Source organism: Tamandua tetradactyla, chromosome 24 (genome assembly GCF_023851605.1).
Source record: "Tamandua tetradactyla isolate mTamTet1 chromosome 24, mTamTet1.pri, whole genome shotgun sequence".
Lineage (NCBI taxonomy): Eukaryota > Metazoa > Chordata > Mammalia > Pilosa > Myrmecophagidae > Tamandua > Tamandua tetradactyla.
The window spans coordinates 52,793,591-52,808,492 of NC_135350.1; the positions used below are offsets into that span (position 1 = coordinate 52,793,591).

Consider the following 14,902-nt stretch of genomic DNA (forward strand, 5'->3'; position numbering starts at 1 on the left):
CCACCACATTCATACTGAGGCTCTCTTCCTGGGCTGCTAGCGGCGAAAGACTGAACATGGCAAAACAGCATGGCTGGCGTGTTATGGGAACACACACGACTCCTCCTATGAGCAATTTTGGCGTGAGGACTCCCCTTGGCCTCGCTGAAGATTTATTTGCATGGCACAGAGTTCTGAGACTTGTCCTACCATTCTTCTTTCCTTCCTTCTGTGTCAGATGTACGTCACTGTCTAAAGGTTCTTTCTATTTTCTCCTGCTCCCTCCCCCAGTGAATTTGTAGAACATCTAATCCCATCTTGCCAACGCTTCTAGGCAGACTTGAACCAATGCAGCTTTCCTTATCAGAGGCAACTCCCCCTACGCTCCAGTCTGATGAGGCATTTCCTACCTCACATGAAGACTCTGTAATGACCTCCTTTGCAGCGATAATCTTGTGGTCCACAGCAGGTCACACAACCTTGGACATTCGAGAGAAGGAATGTCACTGGGGAAGCACAACACCGCCAGACGGAAGAGGACAGAACCTGTAACCGGAGGAGGCCGTCATCAGCACCCTTAGGAGAGGCGCAGCCGCATTGCCTTCAGAGGGTAACAAATAACAATCCAGATGGGGTGCGCGTGATGTAAAATGATTCAAAGCTTTATCTTTGATCCAGTTCAAGTGCCTCCCTCGGCTCCGTCAACGAAGTAAACAGTTGCAAGCTAGATGAAGATTATGCTGTTAAACTAAAAGGCCAACAGAGCAGTGAAGTTCTGATGCATAAAAATGACCTTCAGAATGAGGGCGTGAAGAGGACTGAGAGCAGAAGCAGGACAGCTACGTGCCCTGCTGGCCTCCCCCAGGACCTGACCCTCGGGGAATGGAGGGGGGCCCTGCATGGAGGGGACTGGCGGTGCCGTCGATGGCATCAACACTGCTGCTGCTTCGAGGGCCCCTTGGGCAGTACTCCAAAGGACGGTCACCCGACTCAACGCTTCCTTGATGGAGGGAAACAGGACCGGGCGCTGTTGGCTTCAGAAGAGACCTTAGTCTTCCAGAATGGAGACTTCAGGGTTCCTTCCAGGGAGGAAAGCCATGCCGTGGATGTTCAAGACTGTACCATTCAGATCCCAGCCCCAAATTACCCTCAACTTTGGGGCTCAGGAGTAGACAGTGTTGCTCATGAAGAAAGGGATTGTCTTTTCCAGAACCACGCTGACAATGCGCCCCTGGAGAGAATTCACCCCAGGGCAAGGCAGCATGGCTGGAACATGCCCTTCTCCATGAAGAGAAGCTGGGACTCGTTAAATGAGGCCGTGACAAGAGGTTTTAATTGTCTACTTTAAGGAAATGCGTCCTGTTCATGCTGCGCCTGTGGTTGATACAAGAAATGGGCGGGAGGCTGCCTGTGGCTCCCATAGAGACCAGAATGGAGAGACGGTGGATGAGGACGTGGCAGCGGCAGAAGCCCTTGAGGCTTTAGAAGATGCTACTGTGGGAGAAGATGTTGATGAGGCATATTAGGGGAGGTGGGTAGTGCAGGCACGTAAGCTACTGCCTGGACATCGCTGAGCGGGTCGGGATGCATTTGCTCCTTAGACCCAGGGCTGACACTCTGCCAGCATGCACCAGGGCAGCCTGACCAGTGTTCACATCCAGCATCCCTTCTGTCGGTACCTGTGCCATACTGCTTCTTAAATATTTGGCACATCACTCTGTTGTTGGGCTATCCTTCAGGACGCTAGTATAGAAAATCAGAGTGGGGTATTATGCCTGTGTCCAAAGCACATCTAGAAATTAAACAACCTGCTTGCCAAGCCTCCAAGCTCCTGAGAATATCTGGTAAAGATGTACATTAGAATGCTCTGAGATCCAGACCCTTAATCTCAATGGCACAGAATCACAGAGCATTGTTTGACTGTCAATGCCTAATCTTGTTTTCAGAGCCAGATGTTGGTACCCACATGGAAAAGGTTAACTCCCCTAATGCAAGTGCCTAATGTGTACCCAGCGCATGGCTTACCTTCCGGGACAATCACCCAGGGAACTAATAATAACTAACCATTCGTCGGACAATGAATTAAGATCAGCAGCTTTCAGGGTGGAGCAGAAGTCACCAATAAACAAGTGGTTAGTCTTTAGCTGTGATCTTAAGACACCTTGACCTTAATGCTTTTGCTTTTTTTACATTATTACTTTTTAATCTCCTTTGAGATTGAGGAGGCTAGCCAAAATAATTCTTAAAACTACTTGTGTCATATTTGGGTTTTAAGTCCATGAGGTCTGGAATAGCAAAGTGATCTATGGAATGTTTTACGCTATTAAATGTCTGGTTCTGATTAAAATGTAAAAAAAAGCAAAGGTAATAAAAACTCTGAAACTCTTCGCTTCCTAGTTATTTTGCAAGCCTTTTATTATCTATGCTTTTGCAGTCATTTACATCTATTATTTTGTGTGGTAGAAATATGATATAATAGCACACTGCTTGCACTTCTCTTTGGATTTTAGAGGCCTGATTTAGAACGTGTTGTTTCAGATAATTGCATTAGTAATCAGAAAGGATGCTGGCTTTGAGTGCAGCCTGAAGAAAGAGAAGGCTTTCTAGCTGGTCCAAGAAGCTCTGTCTTCAGATCCAGTGGCTCCAAAGTGCTTAATGCACGTGTGGCAGATGGGGCTGCTGAATGGAGCTTTGGCACACCCAGAAAGGAGAGTCAAGCATAGCCCCAGGGCTTTGCAGCCAAGCCATGAACTCTGTGGCAGGCAGCTGTTGTCCTTTTGAGAAACAGATCTTGATCTGTTGCTGGGCATTAGTAACTATAGCAGCCTGATCCTGAGACATTACATAACCATGTGAATGATGCCTCTCATAAACTGGGGACCATCTGATCACCAAGTCATAAAGTCAGGTAGTAATAGCTAACATTGTGTGTGTGTGTGTGTGTGTGTGTGCATCACGTGCCAGGCTCTGTTCTAAACACTTTACTTGCAATATTTCCTTTGGTCTCACCACCATCCTGGGTGATTGTACTGTTATTATTGTTATTCTCCCCATTTAAGATGAGAAAACTGAGAAAAAGAAGCAATAAGTAAGCTTGTTTCGAAACCAGGCCCTCTGCCTCTAAAGTCTGTCTGTTAAATTACCAAATTATATTACTTCTCGTGGTTAAAGGGAAGCTTTCTTATAGGAGTGGGCTTGAGCAGAAACTAAGATGAAATAAATTGCCTGGTCTGCCTACTCCTTCCACGCTAGAATTTCTTCCTCAACCTATACCTCTGACCTTCTGAGGAGTCCTCCAACGCCAGACTCTGACTGAAAGTTCACTTACAGATATTGTGTGCTCCATGCTTGCAGCAGCCACAACATTATATAGCCCTATTCAAGGGTAGCCCAGAAGGACAATGGAGAAGGGGAATTTCCTGAAGGCAAAAGTGTAACCACTTTATTCTCTTAAACACATTGTCTGAAAAGAGAAATGGCCTGAGGTTCAGAGATCATCAGTTAAGGGGAAGTAGCTGATATTTTAGCCAGCCAGCCAACCAGGGACTTGAAAGCATCAAGAATGCATATCTGCTGACAAGGATGTTTGGGGCAAAAGGTGTATATATACAGTGGATCTCATAGAATGAATACAGAGTGTGAGAATATTTGGTCCTTTGTGAATGTCCACAAAAAAGACTGCTACTCTGTAGAAAGCTTTCAATTATCAGGTGAAAAGTTTGACCTACCCTTTGATTATCTGTCTGCTTCTTTTCGCCAGGTATTCCAGCATTTCCCAACGAACTCATGAACCAAGTGGCCATGATGGCAGCAACGCAGGTTTTACATGGGTTTAGCAACTTGAATTTTTCCTCATCAAGGCTGATTTGGCATTTGCTTCTGCTGGATATTTATTTGTCTAGCAATTAAAAACCAACTGTGAGCCCTTGATAGGAATTATCCTTGAACATTACAAAGCCAGGAACAAAGTAGCCAGGAAAAATACGGATTTTCTTCAGACTAACACTGTCAACCCACCTGCTGCTCAGCATCTGCATGCCAGAATCCTGGGATTAAATTCTGGAATCTTGCCCAGCTGGCCTACTAGAACTAGTTGCCTCTTCCTCTGGCTTACAGGAACTCCCTTGGGCTTCCAAAACTCATGTGGGTAAGTTCAATGAGTTGAATATCAAGAAAGTCTAGGAAATGAGGTTTCTTAGTTTTCCAGCCTCTATAGTAGGAAAGAAACCTAGAAAGAAGTCAGAACGGGTGTTAAGAAGTCAGAATGGGTGTTAAGTGAATTATTTATAGAATGTCACAGACTTCTTCCATCATGAAGGAAGGGACCGTAATTCTTTTTAGTAGAATAGCCACAAAAAGGATCTGCTTTCCCCACGTACCAAACTTGTGCTCACACTGATGTGCATCAGCAAAGTATTCTACTCAACATTGGTTCTCACTAAAAATCTAATTTTATACCAAAAATAATAAAGCAGTGGGCTAGCATTATACAATTCACTGCCCTGTTGTGTTCTCCATCATCCCAAATTTCTGGCTTCATGATGAATCTAGAAAAGATTCATTTACAGCACCAAATGCCTTTCAAGGATAGGCTGTGTCCTGAAGATGCAATACTTTGTCTGAACTAGCAAAAGAATATGGTTCTCTTTTTCCCAAAGCTCAAATACATGGGTCTGAGAACCAGAGGTGGTGGTGGAGGTATTGGGAGGAGCACTTCTATAAGAACCACTTGCAAAAGTGTTAGTTTTATGACTGGGTCATGGTGATTTAAAAGCTGGGTTTCCAAGGCGAGAAGGCTACCACCATAGAAAACGGTTGAATTGGAAGCTGAGGTCGAGACTGCCACCTACCTGGCCATTTTGGATGTCTCATGCTATGTGAATAACTAGAAAGAGTGATGGGATTGTTGAGTGTGAAAAATCATCAATATAAGCAGAAACCAAGATTCTTTAAGATCATGAAGAAGAATTCAGGAAACTAGGGGATCCTCCTGGAGTTCTACCTTGTGTTGCCATGTATAGTTGAAAAAGGTCCCAGCTAGTCAGGACCATCAAGGCCCACTCCCTTTAGGAATAAAGGTTTGGGTCACTCCAATGAGTAAATAATTCCTGTCACCTAAGGAAACGGCTAAAAGGAAAAGGAACGTGGAATGGGGGCAGAAGATGGAAACCATATATAGATAGCAACTACAGCTTCTTGACCAGCTGCAGAAATGGTTTGTTGCATTAACCTGTGCTTCTTTTCTTGCCATATCATGTATATGCCATTATACTTGCATATATATATATATTCAAGTTTCCTTTCTTTCCTTGTCTCTTCCCCCACCAAGGGTGTACTGGTGATCACATTTTCAATGTAGTCATTCCAGTGTATAGATTGTCTCCCTATCCTATAAGGCAGAGTCCCTTCTCACTATAGAAGCTGAAAATGCCATATATTCATTTTCAGTGCCTCCCTCTCACCTAGACATGGATTGGATTCCACCTATCAATTGTCTTGACTGGATCCATGTTGGGGACAAGCAGGTGGTAGCAATGGCAGTGCATCCAATTTCAGAGGCAGCAGGGGTAGTTCTGGGGGCAGCGTCCAGCATCCAGTGTTAACGGTGATGCCATAACTGGCTACCATGTCTATGCCCACTACAACACCAATGCTTCCAGATTCATGACGCATGAATTCGGGTTTTGTTCCTAGTAGGGACCCATTATCCTTTTAATAAATTCCTTTCTGATTAAACTATCCAGAATGGGTTCCAGTGGCCTTGGTTGTTACAATGTATGTACATAGAGCAAGACCTGGAAGAATATATTCCAGTGAGCGAAGAGCAGTTATTACCAACTACACAGGAATTATGGTGTTTTCTATGTTCTTCCAGCCTATATTTTCTGATTTTCCTAACATGAGCATTAACACTTTTCTAATAAAGTTTAATTTAAAAAATTAATTAAAATATATATCATATTGAGCATCTGTTAAATTTTCTGACCTTATGTTATAGTTTTTATAATAAAACCTTTCTTTATATATAAAAACATCTGGAAACACACAGAGAAAAGACACAGAAGCTGAGAGATAGAAAGAGAGGACACCACTACAACCAGAAGCTGAAAGCAGAGCAACCCAAAAGAGAAGGGAGAGACCAGCAGATGCTGCCACCTGTCTTGTCATCTGACAGAGGAGCCAGGATCACCAGCCTGTCTTCAAGAAGGAGGTAATCAGCTGTATCAGCTCAGTTTACGGCTCATCCTTTCACACACGATCCACAAGGAAACCTCTGTTGCATAATTCTGCTTCCAGAAGCCCCGGCGCTGTGAGGACTTTTTTCTACCTGTTTTCTCTCTACAGAATCAGGAAACAGTGAAATCCCAAGAAGCAAAGTCCACCAAAAATGTAGTGGAACTAAAGGAGAGGGGCAAGCTGCCCACCCAAGCAGCAGCTGAACTGTCTAAAAAATTACCTTGGCCCAGTTTTGACCCATCGGTTGTGAACAAAGCTGGGATGGCAGCTAGCCCCAGCCCTGACGACATTATGCTGTCCACAGATGACGCTGTCCCAAAAGACTTTGGTAGAGTTTCTCCAAAAAGTTTCATCTTCATTCAGAAAACTGTTCCAACTCAGAATTTCTTCAGAAGAGCAGAAAAATGGCCGACAGTTCGTCATCTTCCTCTTGGTCCAGGTTCTCAGACTGAGCGTCTGATGAGGAGGGTAAGGCCTCAGGAGTTGGTCCTCGCGTGGCGAGCAGAGTCAGAAGAGGGTTTCCAAAGCCAGAGGCCTCCCCTTCCTTAGAAAATAGGACCCCGCAAACTGTGGCATCAGCAAAAGAGAAAAGCTGGTCCCCAAAGCTACATACTGAATAGACATATCCAGAGAGACCCCACTAGCTAAAAGACGAGAGGGAGCAGTAGGAGGGTGGAAACGATGCTAAACCTAAAACTGCAATACTCTAATCAGAAGCAGGTGAAGATTTTTTGGAGCAAAATGTAAAACGAAAAGCAGTTGCAGAAAATAATTAGATTGAATAAAGGAGCTAAAGAAAGCCACAAGCCAACTAAGGTTAAAAACTTACTGAAGGGCGGGCGACAGTGGCTCCATGGCATAGTTTTCACCTGCCATGCCAGAGACCCGGGTTCGATTCCCAGTGCCTGCCCATGTTTAAAAAAAATAATAAAATAAATAAACCTTACCTGATCACTGAGAATCAGGATTATCAGTGCATCAGAGCAGGCAGTGAGGGCCACAGCTATAGGGACAGGAGAAGCCAGGGCAGGAAAACAGCTGAAAGCAGCTTCTGAGACCAGAGGAAAATGACTGGGAAGAACAAGTTCCAGAACCTAATGGGAAGGTGGCATTTACCCTGTTCAGAACAGAAAATTTGGGGACGCAATTCGAAGTTGGAAAATCAAAGGGAGCTCCTCAGACTAAGCCAGTACTAAGCCTGGAGGGAAAAGGTGAATTGATTCAGGACTCCCCAACTGAAGTGGGAGAGCCAGTCGACACGCAGGCCTGGCAAAAGCTGCCATGCCTGCTGAGCCATTCAACTCCACCTACAGGAACCTGCAGCCCAAACACACCTGAATCTCTCGAAAGCTGGAATGCCACAATCTTCTTCTGGGCAGGATTCACCTCGACACTGAGAGCAGAGTCTGAAGATGACCCTTGCAATCGCCTTAACTGCATTCTTGGCTGCAAAATGAAGTACCGGTGGCGAGGTCCAGTGTGTACATTAGCTTCTCTTCGCACCATCGCTGTGGATGGTGAATTGTAAAACTATTACCGATTGTTTATTCAACTTATAGTTAAGAATATCTACAACGCAAGGATTTTTTTACTTAAATTATAAAGTTATGGCTAATCAGGCAGAATCCCTAAAACAGAGAATTGTGTTTTGTTGCAATGGGATTCTACCCTGTTTCACCCCAGTCAATTTCGGGTTAATCTGGTTTACTGAGAAGGTGTCCATAACTTAATGGTGACCTCTAATTGTATAGACCTAGTCCTTGACAGGTTAGAAATGGGAGTTGACAGGGTTAGCTAACTGCTGCATTACAAAGAAACTATTCTTTTATGACAGAGTTGCTTTTATATGTGGCAACAACTCAGGGGAGTTGTCTGGTGTAATTAGGCAGGGGTGGAACTTGTAGGCACAAAGGCATTCTGTACTCCCTGACTGTCTCCCCTCGTTTGTGCGAGCTTCCCCCGCGCCTTTATGGCTGGGGAATGATTGGTTTGGCCTTAAACTTTGAGCAGAAGCTTCCCACATGCCTAGGAGCCCCATGGGGTCAACAATTGGACTTTGAGATGAAGGCTCCCTTTGCTGCCCAGTTGTGCTCGTTACGGACGGGGAGAGTGGAGAGGGAAAAGGCCTGTGCGCCTTGGAAGCTATGTTGGTGCCTATCTCAGCTGCGCTGTCCCCGCACAGGCATGATTGTATTTCATCGCATGCTTTGTTTGCTGATTCTCACCTTTCTCTCACTGACTCCTTAATCTACCAAAACTCAAGGGTTTCCGTTCATTTCATAGGAATTTCCGTTTTTGGCCTCCAGTCAATTTACTTAAAGCAAACTCATGACATTTCCAATCCTACATTTCTTAGAATTAGTCCAAATAAGGACACCAAAACTGAAAACATTCAAAGGATTGTGATCATTTGCCTCAGATTTTGTTACCACCCAAGACTTAGCCACTCAGCAAGATTTTTCTAATCACACCTTTTAAAATTAGAAAAGGGATAAAGCAATATTACTAAAAAGCAAGGCAACAGAAAAGAATAAAATTACCTGAATCTACTACCCTAACCCAGCAACTATTGACATGTTAAAAGTTTTCCCATTGTGTGGCTGCCACCACCACCATTTCAGTTAGATGTCACCGCATAACATGCACGTGGTTTTCTATCCTGCTTTTGTTCCCTTGCACGACCTGATTCTCAAACTGGGTCCTGGGAGTCCCGGAGTGTGCTGTGGTGCATGGGGGCTGAAGCCCCAGTGCACGTGTCCCTGGGCCGTTAATGCCACAGAGTGCAAAATGTTTAATATTGAAACAAGTTTGAATACAAAAACAAATACAAAACAAAACAAAGAACTAACATCCTTACAAAAGGGAAAAAGCACCTTAAAAAGCTTAACTCAAAATGAAAGAAAATAATATCACACAAAAAAGGAGAGGAAGTCGTCATTCAAAACCAGGAAAATATACTCTGGAAAATGGAATAGAATTATTCTGCTTTTATTTATGGTTTTATTTTTACAAATAATTGACATTACTATGTAATATGCACAATGATACAAAATGTGAGAAAAGTATATGTGAATTTTGATTTCATAGTTGATAAACAATATAAAATATTGACTAGCTAAAGCAGAGGGTCACTGAGAAATGTTTAAAAGCATGAGATATTAAAGTTATGGATATTGCCAAGTCAAAGATGTACATCCATGGTGGGCCACTCATTAAGAATTCCATTTAATGCTTAAAATGAGAGAATTAGCCAAATATGTAACAAATAAAAAACTGTTTAATCATCCTTTCCAGATTCTTCTACGCTTGAGTTAGTTTCTGTTGATTGTGATATAGGAATCTTTTCACATTCATATTTACATTCCTTCCCAATATGTCTTCTTAAGGAACTAAATAAAAAAAAGAAACTTTCTTATCTTATTTTGGCAAATAAAAATTGTTCAGTCCTTATCACCTCACCACAACCACTACCACACCCAAATTCACACTTTCACACTCTGACATACCTCTTAACACTACACAAAATGATGTGTTAATTTGACAATGATATATGTCAGTCCTTGGAACACATCGAAAATACTCAGATACTACTCACATTTGTTCTGTGCCCTAGCCTGGCCCAAAGCAGCTCAGCATAACCTTATACAGCTCAGCCTACTACTGAAGTCCTGAAACCCGTCTGAATAGGAGAGGGAATGAAGCTGTAGGTAAATGCATAAAGTAGATAATTCAGCAGCAACAGATATAGGTGTGTGTATATAAATATGCATGCTCACATAACATATATAAATGCATATATGCATATAGTGCACACTGCCTTATGGGAGTAAAAACAGAATGAGCGTCACACATATTTAAATAGATAATATAGTATAGGATCTACGCATTCATTTATATATACATGTACACATGTACATATCACTTACTATAATAGAGTCCCTCTTCTCATTTAGTTTAACTCGCAATGATAAAATGAAAAGATACAGAATGTAAGAATTAAGGGACAAAATATGCCAGTCTTGGGTTATAGGTGGTCTCAGAGAGGACTCAGCTGTAGCCAGGGACATCGTCTCTTATTAGTTAATGCAGCTGAAAAGAGGATAGCCAGTGTGGCAGGCACATTTCCCTTTAGCTAAAATTGAAATAAACTTCATCAACAGAATGGATTAAATCAGGAGGGGACATGAAAAAGATGGAAAAACTGTATTTTGCCACTAAAAATGTTAAAATAGAAATGTGAGTCACCAAGAGCAAATAAGGGAGATTCACACAAACACACATCTCACATAATTATATTTATACTTAAGTTTATTTTACGTATTATATAAATACGTATAATCATATATAAATATTTTGTATAAGTATGTTCTATATATTGCACATATAAATATACACACGCGGACATTATATAAAGATTTGGCAGTTGTTATAAATCCATAAATTTGTATATTAAGCTTATCTAACAGGTCTATTATCGATGTGCAAAGCTGAAGGAGACATTTCATCCTAGTTCTTCCACCCCAGTCACTACCTCAAGCCCAAGACATGTCCACATATTGTCTGGTTTAACTTTGAAACCTGTCTTGATTTGAACTTGATCATTATTTCTATTTGCCAGTAAGTATAAGCTATTATTAGTTCTATCACTCTTGGAAAAAGAGAAATCTGGACTCCAAGTTCCAAGAATTTTTGACCACCTCCCGAGGATCGCAAGGACAGTGCATGCAGAGGGTGGTGGGCAAATGCATAATTTATTATGAGCTGTGACTCCAGCCCCGAAGACCGATCCGGTTTCCTGCCATGCTGCCAGGGCTAGTCTGGGCGCACACTCCAGGCTGCATGCTCTCCTGCTACAGGGTAAACTCTGCCAACCCCCCACCCCACCCTGGTTATCAGGTGATCTTGCAAGTGGGGGAGGGAAGAAAGATGATTAATTTGGGGATGGGTGGGGGTGGGGTGGGGGGCCAGCCTTACAAGTCAAGGGAGAGGAAACTAGTGCCCTAGTTTGTTTCCACTTGTACCATGAGGTCTGCCTCACAGTACAATGACAAAATTGCAAAGCCCCATTCCATTGTGTCTCAACTCAACCCCCCCAGTTCTTCATTTTAGGACATGGAGGTAAGGGAGACTTAAAGACACCCGAAGAATTTAGAGTGTTCTGGTTATAGCCAGAATCTTCAGGGCATACGCCCCACACATAAACCCGTTTCGCTTTGGTCCTGTTATGGCCAAACCCAAGGGAGCTAAGTTAAATATCGTCAGGGAGATGGGACCTCTGATAGTAGCAAAAACAAAACTGGGAGAATAAAAGAACAAATTGCCACATCCCATCTCCATGCCTGGGGAAAAGCATGCCCTATATTTGGGACCTGAGCCTTGGTGTGTGCCTGGAAAATTAGTGTCTTAATTTTGTCAGGTGCAACCCCTTTCCATCAACAACTGTGAGCTGTGAAGTACCCCCAAGAGGTCTTTCTGACATGACCCTTTACTCACACTTGGCATCCTGTAGCCCCTGCTTAGGATAAAATCCTTGAAGGTAGCTGTTCCATGAAGCTCTTCAAGTAAATTCCCCTAAACAAAAGCATGTTCATATTCAAAAAACAAGTCAACTTCATTTCATACCCGACCTAATTCAAAGCATTTATGTCCATATAAAGTGTCTCAATTTTAAACCACATCTTTCTCATTGGGGAATATGGGTGTAAATAAGGTTCACAAGTGGATGAATAAAAGGCTCTCCTCTACTCTTTTTCTTACCCTCTTAAAGACAGGCAACAAATTTAAGCAATTCAGTTACAAAATTATTGACCTAGGGTGTCTGGGATCTAACCTATTTAGATTAACAATATATATCTACAATTTACAGAGCTTAAGTCCAAAGGGCATGCTAATCAAAAAGACTTGATCCAGTTCTAACATCTTCTGAAAACTCACATATCATGTTTGGTTTTTTTTTTTTTCATTTATTTGAATTAAAAAATTAAGTGTAGGTTAGGCCACGGTGGCTCAGTAGGCAGAGTTCTCACCTGCCATGCCAGAGACCCAGGTTCAATTCCTGGTGCCTGCCCATGCCCCAAAACAAACAAACAAGCAAACAAAAAACTGAGTGTATGCCCTGGCGGTGTAGGAGATGACTCCCAGGGATTTGTCCGGCTTTGGCACTGTGAGATCAACAATTCCATCCTCACCAAAAGAGGGAGAAGAAGTGTAACAAAGTATCAGTGGCAGAGAGAGTACAAATAGAGTCAAGAGGCTACTCTGGAGGTTGTTTTTACGCAAGCTTCGGTTAGACCTTTCTACCTATCATAACCTGCCAAACCCCAACCAGGAACATTCCAGCCAATCCTAAAGAACACTTAGGGCAATATATAAGATTCCACAAGGGTTCCATGCACTAGAGTAACTTTCCTACAACCTCCAGATGGGTCCCTGGACCAGATAAGTCCTGAAACCTAGAGGACCCAGCCTCTCCAGAACATCACATAGTTCCATCTTTCTATTCCATATTATTGACAGCCCTTTTCAACATGAAAAAGTTAGAATGTCCACAGCCCAAATACCCCTAAAGAGAGGGATAGAAAGATCAAAGGTGGTGATGGAGTTATACAGAGAAGATAGGATTTAACAAATGAATATGATTGCTGAATCATTATCCCTTTTAGTCTCCAGTATCTTAGAGCAGCTAGAAGTAAAAACCGTAATTATGGAATTGTAACCCATGCCAAACTCTGAAATATATTCAATTTCAGAAGTAATGATTAACAGTTCTGTGGTCACATTATGTGCATATAGATAGCTACAGTGTAACACTTTACACTATTTTGTGCCAGAAAAGAAAAAATATCTGTGTAACTGTAAAACATTGAATGAAACTATTTTACCTGAACTAGATTTTATCTGAAAGTAGGTAGAAGTTTTGCTATGCTGTAATTTGTTGTATATTCTGGTATTTGAGGTGAGATGGCTGCTCTTTTATTAAAGAGACATGAGTCGTGTCTCAACAGAAACTAAATGAACATTTCAGAATAAATTATTGCTGTATGTAAACTGTTAATGAAATTGGTATTTGTTTGAAGGGTCATATTTCACATTTGTATTAATAATTGTCAAAAGGGCCTCTTTTAAAAGCTTATATAAATTTTTTTCTTCAAATTTTATGCATTAACAATAAAATTCTTCTTACTATAATAACAATTGAAGAAAAAAATGTCGATTGTGATGATAAAAAAAATATTTATGCTATCTAGCCTCCTATATTCTGGAGCAGCTAGAAGGAAAAAAAGTATTTAATCCCTCCAGTCTCTGGAGTAGATAGAAGGAAAAATATGAGAGGCTTGTATGGTAGCCCATGACAAACTCTGGGATCTATCCTGCAACTACTTGATGAACAGTGCTTTGAAAACTATTGCTTTTTTCTTTCTTTGCTTTGTATATATGTTATATATATATATGTACATATTATACAAAAAAGTTTTAAAAAATTAAAAAGAAAACTAAGTATATGATACACATTTACATAATTCTAATTCAGTTTTTAAAGATGGTTTCACTTCTAAAACAAATCAATCAAGCACAGTCAAAACTCAAAGGTTGCCAACATAGTGGTGACATCATCATGACTGTCCCTTACCAGACAGCTGCTTTTTCATTAATAAAAAGTATCAGACAAAGATACTTTTTCATTAGCTGGGCGTAATCATTTGAGCAAACACCTTTAGTCATCAAAATGGAATACTTTTGGTAAAATTCCTTAAGTCTTTAAGAATAAGTCTTTTAAAACATATTTTTAAAAAGAGATGCCATTAAACAAAATGGCAGTGTAACTATTTTTGTGTATAAATATTTAATTTCAAAGAGAATACTTTGTCATTTTTAAAAAGAACAACTGGAATAGTTTCATGTTATGTATTAAATTCACATAAACCTATAAAGGGAGCTCCACCAAAAGAATGTACCAAGAAAATCTGCTTAACATTATTTATTTTGAGGTTTATATAATCATGTTCCATCTATAATTTGGTGTAATGCCTCACATCAGAAAATAAGCATTTCATAGCCAGTACTAGAAAGGTTAAAAATGATCATCTTTCCTGTCTTAGCTTTCATATCTCAAGGAGGCAATTGATGTATAATTACCACGTGAATGAGAAGTCACATTTGTATACTACTTTACTTTTTCAAAGTTTTTACATCTGTTATCAGGATAAGTTCTGTGTCTGATGAAAAAGAGAAGAGGTTCACAAATTTTCTTATCAGAGTCCTGTGCAAGTGTTGCATCAATATTTCCAAATTTCCAGGACTATGCTGAGAATCTTCTTTCCATAAGATACTTGCACATATGAGATGGACAGGCAAGAATTTATTTGTAGTAAAATTAAAGCTCATTCTTATACACTTTGTTCTTTTAAGATATCAAATAGTGCTTAAGCTTTGTCCCTCTCCTCTCAGACAGACCCTGCAACTCTGAGTGCTAAATTGCATATAAGAAGTTTCACAACAGCTCCTTTGATTTCCTTGATATTCATCCATTGCTAATAGGAAACAAGTTTCACATTTAGTTACCCAAAGAGAATCCATGATGCCATATCCATTCCGAGAACTGAGGTAGTCTGACCATGTCACAATGCCATTTGAAAGATTTTCCAAAGAATCAAGTGTTCCAAGAATGGTAGGAGCACAAGTGGTT

The 14,902-nt window shown here is 41.2% G+C and overlaps 1 protein-coding gene and 1 pseudogene across 3 annotated transcripts in view; one reads left to right on the forward strand and one right to left on the reverse strand.

Moving 5' to 3' along the window:
- Positions 1-608: 608 nt before the first annotated feature.
- LOC143667969 (PDCD10 and GCKIII kinases-associated protein 1 pseudogene) lies at positions 609-1,662 on the forward strand (annotated as a pseudogene).
- A 7,813-nt stretch (positions 1,663-9,475) lies between these two features.
- Positions 9,476-14,902, reverse strand: part of FAM47E (family with sequence similarity 47 member E) — a 35,676-nt gene continuing 30,249 nt past the window's right edge. The window contains exons 7-9 of one of the 3 annotated variants that reach the window (XM_077143113.1): positions 11,710-11,787; positions 9,812-9,917; positions 9,476-9,605 (exon numbers count right to left, since the gene is read on the reverse strand). In XM_077143113.1, coding sequence (XP_076999228.1) covers positions 9,846-9,917; positions 11,710-11,787 — 150 coding nt within the window. In that variant the 3' untranslated portion in view covers positions 9,476-9,605; positions 9,812-9,845. Of the gene's footprint in view, positions 9,606-9,811; positions 9,918-11,698; positions 11,788-14,902 lie in introns of all 3 variants that reach the window. The other 2 variants (XM_077143114.1, XM_077143115.1) reach the window with 2 other exon arrangements.